General features: G+C 37.6%; 1 protein-coding gene across 1 annotated transcript in view; it reads right to left on the bottom strand.

The window, feature by feature from the left end:
• LOC121732496 (galactokinase-like) overlaps positions 1-19213 on the bottom strand; it is a 51173-nt gene that overhangs the window by 9643 nt on the left and 22317 nt on the right. Inside the window, exons 7-8 of the mRNA XM_042122396.1 lie at positions 4860-4975; positions 4326-4484 (exon numbers count right to left, since the gene is read on the bottom strand). Of these exons, the coding sequence (XP_041978330.1) occupies positions 4326-4484; positions 4860-4975 (275 nt within the window). The remainder of the gene's footprint in view (positions 1-4325; positions 4485-4859; positions 4976-19213) is intronic.

Genomic DNA, 19213 nt, shown 5'->3' with positions numbered 1-19213 from the left:
GGGTGACTAACGGGTCGATTTTAGTCACCCGGCAAGTCACCAGTCGAATAGGCTGTCCAAGTCAAATCGCTACCCCATTTACAAGGGTGACTAACGGATCGATTTTAGTCACCCGGCAAGTCACCAGTCGACAGTAGTATTCGCAGCAAGCGATCGCTTGCGACTGAGCGTTGTCACGGTCGATTTTAGTCACCAGCCGCATGCGGCCATTGGCCGCACGACTTTGGGGCTTGCGACTTTAGCCGCATGCGGCGTAGCCGAATTGCCATTTAGACGGTCGATTTTCGCCGTGCGGCGTAAATCGTGCGGCTTTAGTCATCCGTGTAAATCGGCCATAATAGGCAACTTGACCTAAGGATATTCAATTTCGTTGAACAAATGCATATTTCTGGTAGAACTTGGCCTAGGAAATCGTATTTCACACTTATCATCAAATAAAAGCTTATGATTGATAAATAAAGTCGATTTGAAATTATGAGATTTTATATTTTAATTTGTACTGACGAAAACGCTTTTGCGGTACTTCCGATTTGGATGTGACGTCTTCACACTAGTAATTTAATATTTTTTATTTAACGCACTCATTATATTATGTAAGTTTATCTGTACATAAATAATAAAAATAAGCCTAGAAAGATTTGTAAAATATATTTTCTTCAATAATTCAAATAAAACATCAGTTTTATATATTATATCTCCATTTACTGTAGTTGGGAAATGAAATGATCAAAACTTTTCTCCAAAAGTTTTCAACATTACAAATGATTTCTCATGCCAGTCAGCTAAAAATATACTTTTAATGTTAACATCAAAAGCTACGTCGTATCTTCCTCAATCCATAATCTTCATCCTTGAATGGATCGTATTTACATAGGGACGACGAAGACTTTTTCTTTATCGCTTCTTTGTAGAATCGCCGATCAAAATGTATGGAATTGACACTAAACGAGTCAAACGTCAACTTCATACTATCGAACGCTTGGCTAAAGGGCCTGTGCTTGTAACCAAATATTATCTTGTGCGAGAGTGGTATAGATAATAATATAGAACCTACATTGATATTGCTCCATTTTATTCCTACAAGCTACTCTGTCATAATATCTAGCTAGATGTGTCCGATTTCGTATGAGAAAAATTAAATAAAATGGGAACCGTACAGATTTAAGTAATATAAGCAGTATTTGTGATATTCTCTATAGACTGTAACTCTCATTTTGGCGCATTCAATAATTGAATGCGTCAACGAACGTAACGACAACAGTCATTTTTAATAACAAAGCGAAAGTTTTGGATATGGTCAGAGCGCATGCGTCGCGGGCATGCCTTACGTTCGCTGTGGACTGCGCTATAACGCATGCCCTTGACGAACTTCGAGTTCACTATGAAAGTAGCAGCACTAAAAAAGCAAATTTTAACACCCGCAACTCTTAATTGGGCTATTGCATACCAGCCAGCCTTATGCTTTGGGCGTTCTATTAATAGGTATAATTTCCAGAGGAATATTTATAAAATGATGCCACTCAGTTTATTATCATATTAATGACGACCTCTGTGGCTCAGTTGGTGGGCTGTATGTGTATCATAATATAATAAAAATCTTACATACATGTACCTATAGTATAAAAGTATTAAATATATTTCCGTTGTCTGGTACCAGTAACACAAGTCCTTCAGGTACTTACCACGGGGCCAGACTGACGTGGTGTGAACGTCCATAGATACTATTATTAATTTAATGCAAATTAAAGCTATAATATAAATTGCGCACTAGGCAGTCAAAGTGAAAATAAACGTTCTAAATTATGCGTAAACACGGTGGGCTTAAATTCGGTTATATAATATAGTAAAGATAATATAACCCGATACTCCGTTTCAAATTTTGACCTAGATAAAGTTGAGTATGGGAAGCTGTAATACTTCCAGTTTAAGGGCGGATTCGACCAAACTGGAGTAAAATTTTACTCGAGTATAACTGTTTTACTCGAGTATAACTGTTTCCTGATCTAAGGGTAAGCTGGTTTTGCGTTTTTCCAACTTCTAATCCAAGAATGAGGTAATCACACGGGAGTAAATATTTACACGGGCTATTTTGGCGGAGTAAATATTAAACTAAGAATAGTTGCACAACAGGGTTCAACTGTCACGGTCGGTGTCTTTGTGAACTATAATTGACATTTTATTTCATACTATTTGAGTAACTTGGTAAAATGCAAACGATAATATCCTAGAGTAAATAAAAGGAGTAAAATTATTCTCATGATAGTTATACTCGTGTAACTTCAAGTTTGGTCCAATCGGGCCTAAATGTCATAGACCACTAATACAAGGTGTAACAAAACTGAGTGATAATACTTAAGGGTGTGTATGTGTCCCTTCTATAGAGTTCACTTTGAAAGTAGTAGCGTATACGAAAGTATATATATATATATATTATGTTTTCCTCGCGGGCATCGAACCCACGACCTCCGAGTCAAAAGCCGAGCTCTAAACCACTGGACCACGGAGGACAACTATGTAAACAGGCCATAATTAACCTAAGTCATACTCGATTATAACAATTTTAATCACATGTTGTACCATCTATGACATAGATTCTACGTTATACCGTACATGAAATAGCAATACAGGTATGGTCATAAATAATCGATTATTATAGTCCTTATGACTTCGGCAATAAGGTGCAAAACTACCTTACATAGCCTAAAGCATTGGCGCACTATAGGGACTTTCAGATTGCGGGATTTACGCACTACTAGCCATAGAGTAGAGCAGTTAACAGCGTTGAATCCTTTAGCACTAAGCTTGGTTGTACTCGTATGGCGAGATTTATTGCATGCACTCCGTCCGGTTTAGCCTTTAATTTAGTGCCCATTTTACAACAGAATTATTGATTTTTTTATGAAATAAGGGGGCAATCGAGCAAACGGGTCACCTGATGGAAAGCAACTTCCGTCGCCCATGGACACTCGCAGCATCAGAAGAGCTGCAGGTGCGTTGCCGGCCTTCTAAGGGGTAATAGGGGAGGGTAGGGAAGGGAATAGGGGAGGGTACGGGAGGAAAGAGGGGAGGGTAGGGAAAGGAAAAGGGTAGGGGATTGGGCCTCCGGTAAACTCACTTACTCGGCGAAACACAGCGGAAGCGCTGTTTCACGCCGGTTTTCTGTGAGGACGTGGTATCTCTCCGGTCGAGCCGGCCCATTCGTGCCAAAGCATGGCTCTCCCACGTCACACGGATTGAATTCATAATATCATGTCATTCTCTCGTTTTTGTGTAAGTAAATGAAAAAGAAGGCATTTTAGGCTATTGCATAGCAATTATAGCGGGCTTTGAGCCCGGCAACCGAACCAAGCAATTCCGTAATAATTGCATAGGCACTTAGTATTAAAAACTCATTTACAGTGGCAGAAATATATATTATACGAGTATTAAGAACTATCCTCTCCCCCGTCATATTAAGTCCACCTTTACTCTAGGCAGAATACGGTCAAGTAATACACTGACGCAAGATTCCAGTACCAGCCCAATAACACAACCCCAGTCACAAATCCACTCCAAGCCAGGATGCAACTTTCAGATGTTAATAGAACTTGTGAGACTGGGATAGTGGCATCTAGAAAGTAAGACTCATCAGGCCAAGCCCTATCTGAGAGTAAAGGATACATTACACAGTGCGAGCACTTAAAGTGACAGCAGGCAGCTACTGCTGTGCCTGTGTACTGCTCGACTCACCTCCCTGGTAGGCGAGTGGCGAGAGAAAACAAAAAATGTTGTAGTTACTCGCATCCGAAAGCAACTAACCCACTCACACATGAAAGTATGGTGCGGTCACACTAGGCCAGCTTGCATGTCAGCTCGCACCGTGTAACCCAGGCTTGAGATCTAACTCACCGGGCCGATAGAAGAATAAAAAGTCACCATCCATCAGGTGCTGCAGGGCTGCTACTGGTACAGCCAGGCCAGCTGACATAATAACTCACCAGGCCAATAACTCAGCCGCCGAGCCTCCCCCCCGTCATGCGCGCGCCGTACATGCCGGCAGCCCGACGGAATATGCCCACGAGCTGGTCCACCTCGGCACAGGACACCTTCATCAAGTGCTGCAGGGCCTGCTACTGGTATAGCCAGGCCACACAACTCAATAACTCACCAGGCCAATAACTCAGCCGCCGAGCCTCCCCCCCGTTATGCGCGCGCCGTACATGCCGGCGGCCCGACGAAATATGCCCACGAGCTGGTCCACCTCGGCGCAGGACACCTCCATTAGGTGCTGCACCTATACAGGGACTGCTACTGGTATAGCCAGGCCACACAACTCAATAACTCACCAGGCCAATAACACAACCGCCGAAGCCTCCCCCCGTCATGCGCGCGCCGTACACACCGGTAGCCCGACGGAATATGTCCACGAGCTGGTCCACCTCGGCGCAGGACACCTCCATCAGGTGCTGCAGGGACTCGTGAGACTGGTACAGTAGGGAGCCCATCTGGGAAGATCAAGTATATCAGAAAATTTCATAAAGGCCTTACAGATTAGCGATTTGCGGGAAAAGCGGTTTAGAGCAGCGCTGTAACAGTTACTTCTTTTTAAAATACTGTATGGGCAAATTCATGACGTGACGGCATTTTTCATAGAAACATAGAAGTCAAAAGTAACTATTTCAGTCTTCTACTTTCACAGTGATTTATTTTTTTGTGATTTGTATGGGCAAGCGCCCAAGCGGCATGATAAATTAAAAAAAATAACTTTTTTAACGCTGCTACTTTTACAGTGAACTCTAAATACACACATAATATTATACACCCTAAAATATGATCACTTTGTTTTGTTACACCCTTACACTTTTATAAGGACTACTTACCCCATCTAAGTCCTGCTTAGCGAGTAACTCTGCGGCAAGCGTCGTCCGCGCGATTTCTTCCACCACGTGTGTAGCCCGCTTTATTACCAACACGTCATCACATATTGACTTCAAACCTATAAAATTAAAAGAAACTTTTAAGATACAATAAAATCATTTTTCTTGTTTAATTTGCTAATTTCATAGAGTTGACTTGTGAAATTCATACATCTTAATCTTTACGTATTCCACACTGACATTGTATGTATTACGTACTAGACTCGACAACGCAACGCAATGCTTGGTCACATTCAACGTAATCTATATAGCAGCAGTGCCCTTAGTCTGCGAGCTCTTCTGCGCGCCAGACGTACCACAATAAAAAACGAAACCAAAAAAAGTCGCAAAAATGCCTAGTTGTGGGTTAAGATACTGCAAAAATGATTCCAGTAACACTTCCAAATGCAACGGAATAACATTTCATCGGTATTAGCATTCTTATTTAATTATTTTCAATTAAAATACGAACATTCAATTACTAGGCGAAGACGCGCGCCATTTTGCATTGTCATAGAGTAGTAGATTCAGAGTGTAATGTAGGCAGAATACAGATCTATGATAAGACGACGATGAATGAAGTACTTACTCACGTAGACGAGTTTGTATTTTGGTAATATGTATTTAAAATAATACGTACATTATACATGCGTACATTATAATAATTTTATTATGGTACATATTTGAAAATATTTAAGTAATTTAAATAAAGTAATTTAAATTAGCTTTAGTGGACTATGGATCCATATTAATTATAAATTTTATAAAAAAGTGAATTTTTATTTTTATTTTATCCACTTACTCAAATGAATTCTGCATTCATTCTAGTGTAGGCACTTAACTGTGTCACTTCTGCGGTACTGATCTATAGCAATCACCGCCCCGCCTCCCACCCCGCTCATGCCTCAAGAGTCAAGTGCGACATGTTTTTTGTTCGCAATAGCTGCTCTAGTACGTAGTACTTACTACCTCAGTGGTATTCCATATTATTTATGGTTGTCTAAGTAATTTTCGGCGTCCAGAAGAATTAACTGGTCAATACTTCTATGTCTTTTGGGTTTCCTCGCAACATTTCCCTTCATCTTTCTATCCTCCGTTTAATGTACCATCTAATTAATTGATTCATAGGCAGTTGGCGGACCCACGTTATTTGGTCGTGTTATGTCAAACCCAGCCAATAGATTACGATTAACATTGTATTAACTCGACCAAATGACGAAGGTTCGCTATCTACCTATAAATCAATTTTTTGATGGTACAATATACAAATGTCTCATTAGTAAACGCTGCTTGCGATCGAATTGGCACCCACTCAAGTGCGAATCAAAGCTCTTCCTGCTAGGCCATTAGGCAGTGAATCATGTCCCAAGTATTTACTTGTATATTTGTTACAAAGTCAATGAGTAGGCGACACAATTTCAGCGATTGCAAGTGGGCGGAAGATTGCCTAATTTGTTTGATGCGATTTTATATTTTAATAACGCCCAAATATACTCGTGTATTATAAAAACATAAGTAACTAAATCCATAGATTTTAAAAGCTACGTAATAAGCGTTTTAAACTATACTTATAATATTATAAAGCGGAAGAGTTTGTTTATTTGAACTCGCTAATCTCAGGAACTACTGGTCCGATTTGAAAAATTGCCCGTTTTCACCAACGACACCTAAAGTTTAGGTGTCCCTTAAGCCAATATAAGGTGCACCTAACGCAAGTTTTGTTTTCATCAACGTTTAAGTGACACCTAAACCATTATAATTTAGGGGATGATACGACAAGCCCGTAAAACTTAGGTGACGTATATTTTGATTAAAACAACCTATTATGCGAATTATCCGTCAGATCATTAGGTGGCCCTTATAATTTAGGGGATGAATTGACGACCCCGTAACACTTAGGTGACGTATGTGGCAACGACGACGACGTTAGATGACGGTTGCCTTGACAATGAATCTGTTATCGAATGGCCGTCTGATATTTTACTTGTAAAATAGCGAACTCCCATAAATATCTTCATAATTATCACAAACCTTCCTCTTTAATCACTCTATCTATTAAAGAAAACCGCAATTAAAGGGAACAAAGGGACATGTGGACAGAAAAAGCGACTTTGTTTTATACTATGTAGTGATATACGTTACCTAAGAGTTACGGGGTTGTCAATTCATCCCCTAAATTATTGAAACATAACTGATGTTAGGTGCCCCTTATATTGGCTAAGGGACACCTAAATGTTAGGTGTTGTTGGTGAAAAGATAGACCATTTATTCCTCGAGGCTATATAGGCTATATTGTATCACGCTGAAACTAACATGAGCGAAGAAATAGTGGAAAATGTGAAAAAAAAAACGGAGAAAATTATATGCTTATTCTTATTATCTCAAGAGTTAAGGACTACTAGATAATTTTTATGTTATTTGGCACATATGAATAATAGACCACGTGAAGCGTGTTCCATGAAATTACTAAATTACGCGGGCGAAGCTGCGTGGAACATCTAGTTAGCTATACGGCAGTTAAAAAATCAGCCAAGTGCGAGTTGGATTCGCGCACGAAAGGTTCCGTACCAATGTAGAGCAAAAATAGGCAAACATTTTTTTTTTATATGGAAGCCATGCCCTGTCCTCAGATATTTATTATTTAGTTTTTAACAATTTTATTACTAATTATTAAAGGATAAGTCCATCTATAGCGGCTGTTGAGGTACAGCCTGGAGACAGACAGACATCGAAGACTTAGTAATAGGGTACGAAACCCTAAGAAAGAGCGTGTGTACAGATTACACGTGTCAGAACTCACAAGTGTACTTCTGTCCGAACTCGTGTCGGTGTCGTGAGTCATGACTCGTGGCGTAATACTATTATTATTTTAACCCTCTGTTTTACAACGTGACCATGAAATTTCACTCTCAACGTACTTAAAAAAGTCAAGCTTCAAAACCAACGGAATTTACTCTTGAGTACCGTGATACTATATTTATATTTACTGATATGTAGAATTTGTTGTAATTAGGGCCGGTATAGTTAGGCCGTGTAGATTCAGAAGCTTGGCTCTACATGAGATCTGATATCTTTTTCACAGGGCAAACCTTATGTGGTCGTCTTGGCAACATTTTACATGAAATGTTTTTGGTGGGATTTAACATTTATCTGACATATCCTATAGTTCCTGTCGGGTCGGGACCCATAATATAATATATTGAGACAAGTCAAGCCTATAACGTTACATTTTGTCACTAATGACATTCTATAGAGGGTAATGGAAACTATTGGGTAATAGGATAACATTGGTCCAACCATCCGAAATCCATTATCGTGCGGTCTCCGAACACTTTCTGGGTCACAATGCTATATGTTATATTACTACACATAGTTATATATTTACTTACTATGTTATAATTTGGTGGCGCAGTTTCATTAAAACTTATCTGGCGAAGCAGAAATTCATACTATGACGAATGTGAAAAGGAGCTTGCATCTGTTAATTTCCATGCTTATATCGTCGAATTTTGATACTTAAATATTTTTTTGGGTTTTTGGCATGACAAAAAACCACGGTTTCCTAACGACAAAAGAAGTTCTGCCCATAAAAACTAGCGGAAGACATGTCATTTTACATTTTATGTGTGAGAATCCACATTTTTCAATTTCATAACCCAAATCAATTTTTGTTAGTTATTCTTACCAAACCGAGAATTTGGGAGAATAACCAAGCCGAGAGGTCAGGATTTTTTACTAGGCTAGATAAACTTTTTCGTGTGAAAATCAATTTGAATAGCGAGTCGAATTCGAATCGATTGAAGTCCAGCATGAAAATGGTTAAAAGGCGTTTAAAACATAATAATAACGAAGGAATTCTAGGAATCCTAAGCTTTGTATGTTTAATAAGCGTCCACTTACGACGCAATTCCTAGAACTTCCAGGCAGTGGATTTATGAAATGTAGGTCACATCACGTCTTGAATCCTTATAATAACTGGCTAGGTGCACCATCTCTGTACTATTATAAGAGATATTTTAATTGGTTGCATAGTAAGCTTTAAAACTATAAAACTATTTCTTGTGGTAGGTATCTAAGACCTTGTACAGGTTACAAATGACTAAATAAAACAGACAATCGTATTGCAGTATATATTATTATGTTACCGTTAATTTGCGTAAACCAGTTAGAGTGCAGATTAACAAGGTATTATATTTTAAGGACATAAGTAAACAAAGGAATAAATATGAAATTTTAACTAAAATTTTACTCCAGTGATAAAATAAAACAGACCAATAAAATACAATAAAAACAGTCTACGGTTGACAGGCTAACTGAAATACTGTCTCACTCTACATACATATAATATATCAATACCAACTTTCTCGAAGAAAATTGGTAGCAGGTATTCTTAACAGGGCAAGACAGTATTTCAGTCCGATCCAACGCCTACATCTCTACAAGGCCCCCCACAATATGAAAAAATACTATTCTCATCCCTCCCACAGGTTGAAAAACTCTGACCTAACAGATCCGTTATCTCCTATATTATGGGCTAAGTATTCTAGTGCAAGTAGGTTTCATGGTTCATAGTACAAAACCGTTGTCGCTGTTAATGATAATGCAAATAACAAAAATGTTATAATTTATATGGAATTACTAGTCCTTATCGACTAATCAGGTTTAGGCCTCAGTCTCGAAATCAGCGGGCAGCGGGGCGGGAACGGCGGCGCGGCGGCACGTCCCAACTTCAAATGTATAGATTTACCTATATGTAACTGGCCTCGAATGTACTAGACAGTAACAATGGGAATTAATGTAATTTTCTATTAATTTATTAACATGCTAATTTTGATGACACAGCATGCTACGTGTTATTGCTTTGCTATTTGCTAAAAACGTGACATTGTGAATTATCGGTTCGAATCGCACCGCTCACGTCGAGTATTATTTCGCAGCGAGTGAAAAATAGCAATGAGCAATTCATTAATAACATTTAGCGCCGCGGTGCGTAACAGCGCGGACGTGAATTTTTATCATGATCGCAGACTATTGCTGAGCACGATAATATTAGCAATCGTATTTTTACCAAGTACGACTAATTTTAAAACTTTGGTTTCTAAACCTATTTAGCAAGTACGACTAATTTCATTATTGGTAATGGGCATTTAACAATTAATTTTATTATTGCTAAAGCTATTTTTACCAACACTACTAGACAGTAGATGGCTTCCCCGCCGCCGCGGCCGCCACAGGCCACAGCTCCCGCCCCGCTGCCCGCTGATTTCGAGACTGAACCCTTTGATCATAGAGGTTTGACAGCTGTATCATCACGGCCGGGCGTCTTTGGTTTCTAAACCTATTTACGTCTGATATCTTAAAGCTTCAGGCTTCATAACTTAAAATCTTCTCTCCCCTAACGAGAAAAAAAAACCCGGATTGTCCTCGAAAAGTGTAACTTGTATCCAACAGAATCGCGTACGGCTTTTTACTAAAAATATATGCACCGTGCAGTTTCTCTTGCGTAAGGCGCACTGAAACGGGCTACTAACTTGCATAGTATTAAAATAAAAAACTGTAACCCAGCGGCGATTTATTGCGAATGTAACAACATTTCACTTACTGGAATCGCAATAGTAGTTACCATAGAACATACAAACATACATGCATCCATCAGTATATGAATGGATGCATTCAGGCATGTAAAAATAAATAAAAAAAAAAAAAAAGTTTAGCGGAAACATAGATTTATTATTTACCAAGATGAAACACAACAAGTATATCCCACAACCTGAACATTTTGTGATAACACTTTACGGAAAAACTATGACGCCTATTGATATTGAGCTTTAACATAGTAATTTTTATTTATATGTAGATGTCTTATCATCGGTCAGTCAAGGTTTGGTTACTATTAAAATATTTAAAAAAACTGCCAAGGTTATTACCACGCAGAAAAACGACGCGAGCCCTCACAAAGCTCGGCTTTTAGCTGGTAAGTGGTAACTATAATATATTTTTTACTCTATGGCACAAGCTTATATGATTTTAGTAAATGCCTCTCTCTGTGCGAGTAGTTCGCATGGGCAGCGAAGAACATTTGATATTATATTTCTGTTAGTTATACTTTTGAACGTTTATTCAAGAAGCTTATTTTGTTGAGAAATGCTTATTTTAAAATCTTTATAGTTGCACTCGCGTGCACTCACTAATGAAGCAAAGTATATTTTTCTTAAACAGGTTAAATAGAGATTTTAAAATAATTTATTTATGATCATCTGAGCGTGCAAATCTTTTGTTTTGCATCTGCAAATAATGAACAAGTGGTTCTTTATTAAATTGTTCATAGGTATTTATTTTGTTTTCAGACAACTTTGACGGAGCATATTTATTGTTGTCTTTATAATATTATGTTTAATGTGTTTTATAGAATCCAATTAATAGAATAAGCATTAGAACAGGAAAAATGTTTTAATAACTTTTTTGCTATTAAATTCGGTCAATAATATTTCATCATCTTGGCTCAATCATATCATATTTAAGGCTCAATCATATTATCATCTTTAAGGCTCAATCATATCATCTTTAAGGTACAATCATATCATCTCTAAGGCTCAATCATATCATCTTTAAGGCTCAATTTATATTATGCTGTCAATCAGTTTGTCATCGTTAGTTTATTGACTATATTATCTTCAATTTTAATCTTGCAGTCATGTAAATTGCCATGACTCATGGCAATTTATGGCCGGTTTACATTGTTCCAATCCAATAATCCAAGCGCTGGATTGGATAGCTGGATTTGAGTAATGTATGCTGGCCAATATTACCAAATAGTTGCGTCAGTTAGTTGTCACTTGTCACTGTCGTTTGTTAGGGCTTGTCCGCACTGCGAATTTTAACCGCACATGCAACACCTACGGGCTACGAATAATAAAAACTAAGAAAGAGTAACTCCGTCAAAAAAAATGCACCAAGAGGCTAAAAAATGAGACCCGAATACATGCATATTTTATGCATGTATTCGATACACAATTTTGTGTATTTATAGAAGTGACAATTATTGTCAACGGCCTTATTTTTGTGACAGCGCCTTGCCATATTAATAATATATTTTATTATTATACTCGAACTTTACGAATCATACAAAATTGTAGTCCTATTTGCGTTATTTTAGTTTCAGTTCATGTCTCCATATCTCGAGCCACACTTGTTGACTCTGGGTAACACAAACGCTAAGTGTATTGTAGATTTCTACATTACACTCAGCGTTTGTGTTACCTATCTCATATGAGTTGCATGCAGGTGATCTAGTGCTTTCCTACAACTTGTAGTCTGTCTGTTTGTTACTAAATTCAAAATTGTAAAGCTTGAAATTAATTATTGGCACAGTATTTACCTGTCGATGGTTTAGGAATTTAATTATAACTAGATAATATGGCACTGAAACTCCTAGACTGATTATGTTAAAAATATAATGTAAGTACCAACGATATCAAAATACGTTCTAATTCTATGGTAAGTACGATAGGTCCAGAATCTGATGGCAAAAAGTGAGAAAATAAATTGACTCTAGTAATACCTAATAATAAGAATGATAATGTTTTATTCCTATTATCCCTAATAGGAATAAAACATTTTCATCCTTTCTTTTCCCTTTAGCGGCTTAGTTTGTGTGTGAAACATGCAAATATAAAAATTTATCCAATGATCAAGGATATTTTTTGAAAAACTGCCGCCAAAATTTGCCATCAGATTCTGATAGACCTAATATATCAGAGAAGTTGATTCCTAGGGAGATGGCGGACCTAAGTAATTTGGTCGCGTTAATGAATTGACATTAGCCGACGTAGGTCCGTTAACTGCCTAGGAATCAATTTCCTCGATGGTGTCACAAAATCTATAGACTCTTTGCAACGAACTTTTTAACACGTGTAACTTGTAAGCTTTGTGTAAGAGCTTGATTATCCTGCATAAAAGTTAATATTTTCATACTCGTGTACAGCTTGGCTACAGAAAGTAGCCAAGCGTGATCCTCACTCAGACACAGGGTTCAGTAAAGAAAGACAAACATAGCACGTTTGTAATTGTTATAATATTAATTATATTATGTTACTAAAAATAAAATTAATTAAATGTTTTTCCGTGTTTCTCTACACATATTGTCATAAATGGAGACTAGAGGGATTGTCAGACCCGGATTTATAAATAGGCCGATAAAGGCCATGGCCTAGGGGCAGCATCGACCATAGAGGCTCTCCGCCCTACAGATTACTACCATAGGGCGGAAGAAATAAAGTGGCCTACTATAATAAAAAATATAAATTTGGCACTGGGGTTAGTGATTATTATTGTCCTGTCTATTGTCATGAAATACAAGCCTGAGGCCAGACAGCTGATGGACGGATAGGCAATAATAACAAAATAGTTGTAAATATTCTAGTCTTAAATTCTAATACCTCCTAGGCAAAGAATTAAGGAACTCTGGGAACCCTGTTTCGCTCGTATATTATATTCACTGCGAAAATTGAAGCTTACAAGCTCAGCCACCACAGTAGCAAAATTTTAATATAAAATTATATTTTACAATTTATAAGAAATTCAACATAAGCTTAATTTACTTGAGATGAACACCGACTGTTTACCCGACTTCCAAAAACGAGGAGGTTCTATGTTCGGCTATCTACTATTATATTAAGGATATATTTTTTATGTTCGGCCGTATAATCTATTTTTTGTAATGTTCAACGATTATTTTAATAATCGTTGAACATACAAAAACATTTATACATAGCTAAAAGTGTTCGTTCTTAAGAAAATTATCATTATCACCTTGTATTCACCACTTTTATAGCAAATAACGAAATGAATTGAATTGAATTAACTCGACTGCCCCTGGGTGGCGATTTAGTTATTTTCGTAAATTAAACGTATTGTATGTGTACTATGTGAAGTTTATGCCCTACCTAGGGCCTTATATTGCGTATTATATTGAATTGAATTAACTCGACTGCCCCTGGATGGCGATTTAGTTATTTTCGTAAATTAAACGTATTGTATGTGTACTATGTGAAGTTTATGCCCTACCTAGGGCCTTATATTGCGTATTATATTTTATATATAATCATAAATAACGTTTCTGCATATCGAATTATCGAAACACAGTAAGCTAGTTTTTAAAATATTTACTCCACAATTTCGCTATCTGTGTGTGTAAAGTAATTTTATAACCTATCAGATAAAGACAATAAAGTGAAAATACGTCAATGTGTGGCATATTATTATAAAAAAGATAATAAGTGAAGGATTTTGCACAGGGACGAATAGTAACGGAAAAACAAGCCTTAGTACGTCTCTCGAATCCAAGTCCAGAGTCACGTAGTGTCAGGCTAATAGGACACGCGCGTGTTCGACAACTCCGTGACACTGTGTGACACGTCGTTACACAGTCACACGCCCATCACATTGTGACACAACCGTCACACTGGGACACAGTCGTTCCGCGACATTAGTCACACTGCGTGAATTCAGAAATTTAATCAAGTACATCGTCCATTGCTCATGACGACTTGAATCCGACGCTTTATTGTAGGTACTGCTGCAGTGCCACTGATGAGACAAGTATGACGTTTTTTTTTCAACTGCGGCATTTCTAGGGGGTAGGGGATTGTGCCTCCGGTAAACTCACTCGCAAGTGATGTTTCACGCCGGTTTTCTGTGAGACCGTGGTATTTCTCCGGTCCAGCCGGCCCATTCGTGCCGAAGCATGGCTCTGCCATATACGCACGTAATAAAAATTATGACGTAATTACGTATTATAATAACATCCCAACAAAGTTATAATATAGGTACTGGCGTAATCCATACTAATATTATAAATGCGAAAGTATCTCTGTCTGTCTGTCTGTCTGTCTGTCTGTCTGTCTGTCTGTCTGTCTTGCTTTCACGCCAAAACTACTGAACCGATTGCAATGAAATTTTGTATACAGTTATTCTAGAGTCTGAGAAAGGACATAGGCTACATTTTGATGTGGGAAAATATCTTATTTCCATGAAAATTTCGATGAAAATGAATTCGCATTGCGCGTGGCCAGCGCTCATCCCGGGGGTCCTGGGTTCGAGTCCCGCAGGCGGAACAAAAAGTTTTCAATTTTCCTGGGTCTTGGATGTGTATTAAAATAAAATTTCAAAAATCTTAAACATATTTTATGTATAATATTATAAAAAATCCAGAAATATATCGATGGAATGAACATTTTAGTTCTAATACGATTCAACAGATGGCGTTTTATTTTTTACTTTATTGTAACATAGAACTAATCATACTTATTAGTTAGTATGTTTTTGTTTATATTTTTTAATACGTTAGAATATGATGTTTAATCCATACTAATATTATAAATGCGAAAGTATCTCTGTCTGTCTGTCTGTCTGTCTCGCTTTCACGCCAAAACTACTGAACCGATAGTAATGAAATTTTGTACACAGATAGTCTAAAGCCTGAGAAAGGACATAGGCTACTTTTTAACTGGAAAAAGGGGTTGTAAGGGGGTGAAAATGCGTAAATTTGGTCAAATTAACTTAGTTCCAAAAACTTAAAACAGATGGCGCCAAGAGTCCCCTAGATCGCGCTATTGCTTGCTCATACGTATTTCTATAAGAGGTGGTACCATATTGAGCTAGATTTTCGATTCTTTCGATTGTTATACACGTTATTAACTAATAACTCACCTACCAACTTAGACATCAAATTCAAAAACAACAGCGCCAAAACTACTGAACCGATTGTAATGAAATTTTGTACACAGATAGTCTAAAGCTTGAGAAAGGACATAGGCTACTTTTTAACTGGAAAAAGGGGTTGTAAGGGGGTGAAAATGCGTAAATTTGGTTAAATTAACTTAGTTCCAAAAAACTCAAAACAGATGGCGCCAAGAGTCCCCTAGATCGCGCTATTGCTTGCTCATGCGTATTTCTATAAGAGGTGGTACCATGTTGAGGTAGGTTTTACGATTCTTTCGATTGTTATACACGTTAATATTAACTAACTAGCTGTTGCCCGCGACTTCGTCCGCGTGGACTTTATTTTATAGCGCGCGGTGTCAACAAAATTTGTGTCAAATTTAAAAACTTTTTAAAACCCTGGTAAGTGGTACCCCTCTTAGGGCCGCGTTACACCGGAATGGCAGCGCTGAAAGTGCTTGCCTCGCCGCTGCCATTCCGGTGTAGCGCGGCCCTTAATTAATCAAAATACCCAAAAACAGCTGTGCAGTGTGCACATAATCTATACTAATATTATAAATGCGAAAGTATCTTTGTCTGTCTGTCTGTCTGTCAGTCTCGCTTTCACGCCAAACGCCAAAAGTATCTCTGTCTGTCTGTCTGTCTGTCAGTCTCGCTTTCACGCCAAACGCCAAAACTACCGAACCGATGGTAATGAAATTTTGTATACAGATAGTCTAAAGCCTGAGAAAGGACATAGGCTACTTTTTTTACTGGAAAAAAGGGTTGTAAGGGGGTGAAAATGCGTAAATTTGTTCAAATTAAGTTAGTTCCAACAATTCATAATAGATGGCGCCGTGCGTCTTCTACATCGCGCTGACGCTTGCTCAAAAGTCTTCCTATAAGACGTGGTATCATCTTACATTTAAGTTTCGATTTTTTTCGATTGTTATATCTATTCTACGGTATTAAATAACTCAGTACTTTATCTGTGCAGTGACGTAACCTTAAATCTATCAATGATAAATAGTTTATGGGTAAAGTTGTGTAATCGGAGGGCTAAATAAGCTTTAAAATTTGGCATAAAATATAAAGTTTAATATAAAAAAATGAAATACTTATTGTGTGCACACTGCACAGCTGTATTGATTTAAGGGGTACCAGGGTTTTTTTATAAAAGCTTTTGACACCAATTTTGTTGACATCGCGCGCTATAAAGTACTATAAACTGAAGTCCACGCGGACGAAGTCGCGGGCAACAGCTAGTACATAATATATTTCTGAACGAATCAACAGTATAGTATAGCGTCAATTTATGACGTCATGAACACTGGCCAGTATACCCGATTTAATTTCGGTACTTACCCTCTGTACCACATAATATGTGACACGTCCTTCACACGTGTATCTTCCAGGATATTGGTTAATTTCAGTTTAACATTTTCCTTCACGTTTGAACCTGTGTGCGTATTAATGTTCTGTGGTTTGAACTTCAAACAGGGGAACGTTCTATATTTATTTTTTTAACTTTGGCTCACAACTCCAACCTCACTTTGAATATGTTGTTAAGTTTATGTTTATACTCAATATCATATACTTAACTTTCATAATTTTTACTTTATCAATAATATTAGTATTAAAACACTTAATTTGTAAAAACTGCTTTAAAAATTTCTTAAACATAGATACGATGACGTAATTAGTAAAAGTATGAAATCAATAAATAAAAAACGGGCCAAGTGCGAGTTGGACTCGCCCATGAAGGGTTCCGCAGCAGCAATAAGGTTTATTTTTATGAAATTAAGAGGTTTTTGATTTATTTTAACATTTTAGTTGATTCAATGAAAGTTAAATAATTAAGGCTTACAATTTATGACGTATTAAAAAAACCACTGGCTAGATCTCGTTCGAACCAATTTTCGTTGGTAGTTTTTGTAGTAATGTACATCATATATTTTTTTAAACTTATCGTGTCCCTACTTTAGAAGTTAAAGGGGGGGGGGGGCACACATTTTACCACTTTGGAAGAGTGTCTCTCGGAAACTATTCAGGTTAGAAAAAATGATTTTAGAAATCTCAATATGATTTTTGAAGACCTATCCATAGATACCCCACACGCATAGGTTAGATGATTTTTTTTTCTATTTCAGTTGTACCTATAATAATAATAATAATCATTTATTTCGGACAACACATCCATAAGTATTAGTTATTAAGTTAGTAACAATTTTTCTTAGACTAAGTTAGTAGTGTTAGTGGTAGTGTTAGTTTTGTTAGTTACAATATTTTATCTTAAAAATTATGTTAGTAAGGTTAGTTGTTTTCATATTTCATAATAAGTTGCACCTAGCTTGAGGCGCATGCAGGCCTATCCAATGCCGCAGCAGTGGGGAGTCCCACCTGCATCAATGCCAACGCGCTTAGGATAGTGTTGGGGCTTGCCTGGAGCCTGTTCATCAACGATGCGCATCTTTTTCTAACGTTTGCATAAAAGTCATCAACGCGCGCCTCCGCAAACATGCCGGATGCGCTACAAAACCTGGGCAGCCGCATCACTACCCTAAACGCGTCATTATATTGCACGCGTAGCGCGTTGTATGCCCTCTGCGTATAGCTGGTCCAAAGGCTGCACGTGTAAAATGATTGGCAATAAGCCTTAAACAGAGTTCAGAGTTATTTTTACTGGTTCACTACAACGCGCAAACCTTCGGGCCAGCATATTACAGCGGACAGCCAACGCCGTACGCTCCCGCTCTAAGTCTAGATTATCACTTAGGTTGTCGGAGACCCAGTGGCCAAGATATTTAAACTTTGTTACCATATTCAGTGGTGCATTACATAACGATAGAGGTTGTTTATGTACCTATGGGGACCCCTAATTTTTTTTATATTTTTTCCATTTTTGTATCAAAATCTTAAAGCGGTTCACAGATTACATCAAGTGGCTGTGACATACGGACGGACAGACAGACAGACAGACAGATATGACGAATCTATAAGGGTTCCGTTTTTTTTCATTTGGCTACGGAACCCTAAAAAAACTAAAAATGTAGTTTTTAGTTATCATCAAAATCTAGCTTGCAACTTTTCCATCATTTTAGCTCTCTACCATAGTTTCAGATGTTGCCTACACCTTTGCGCCGTATATTTAATAGGACAAGATCATTTCAATTACCGGTCTAAAAAGCGTGTCTCGTATTCCTGACGACAAATAGACACAATAAATATCTCTCACAAAAGGTGTCCAAAGGGACGAAAATGCCACCATTATACAAAGTGGCGGACAATAATATACAAAGCTACTTCCTTATTTGACACTTCAAAACAATGATATTCTATGTTACTAACTAGATTGGAAGTTTACGGTAGCAACGCGTTGCCACTTCGAAGATGCCTGCAGGCATATCTCACATACATAACGACATAACGAATATATGACTTGACATTGTCTTTTGAACAAAAAAGTGGTTACGCATTTCTGAGAATCTTTTGTAAGACATTGCTACTCTAGTATTTTAGAAACTCATTGCTTCAAAATGTTTCACGCGACATAATCCCTGAAGGATAGTACATATTATTCTTGCGATTAAAAATAGTCTTTATCTGCTGTCCCACCC

The sequence above is a fragment of the Aricia agestis genome, chromosome 12 (assembly GCF_905147365.1).
Source record: "Aricia agestis chromosome 12, ilAriAges1.1, whole genome shotgun sequence".
Taxonomy (NCBI): domain Eukaryota; kingdom Metazoa; phylum Arthropoda; class Insecta; order Lepidoptera; family Lycaenidae; genus Aricia; species Aricia agestis.
This window is presented reverse-complemented; position numbering and strand designations above follow the sequence as displayed.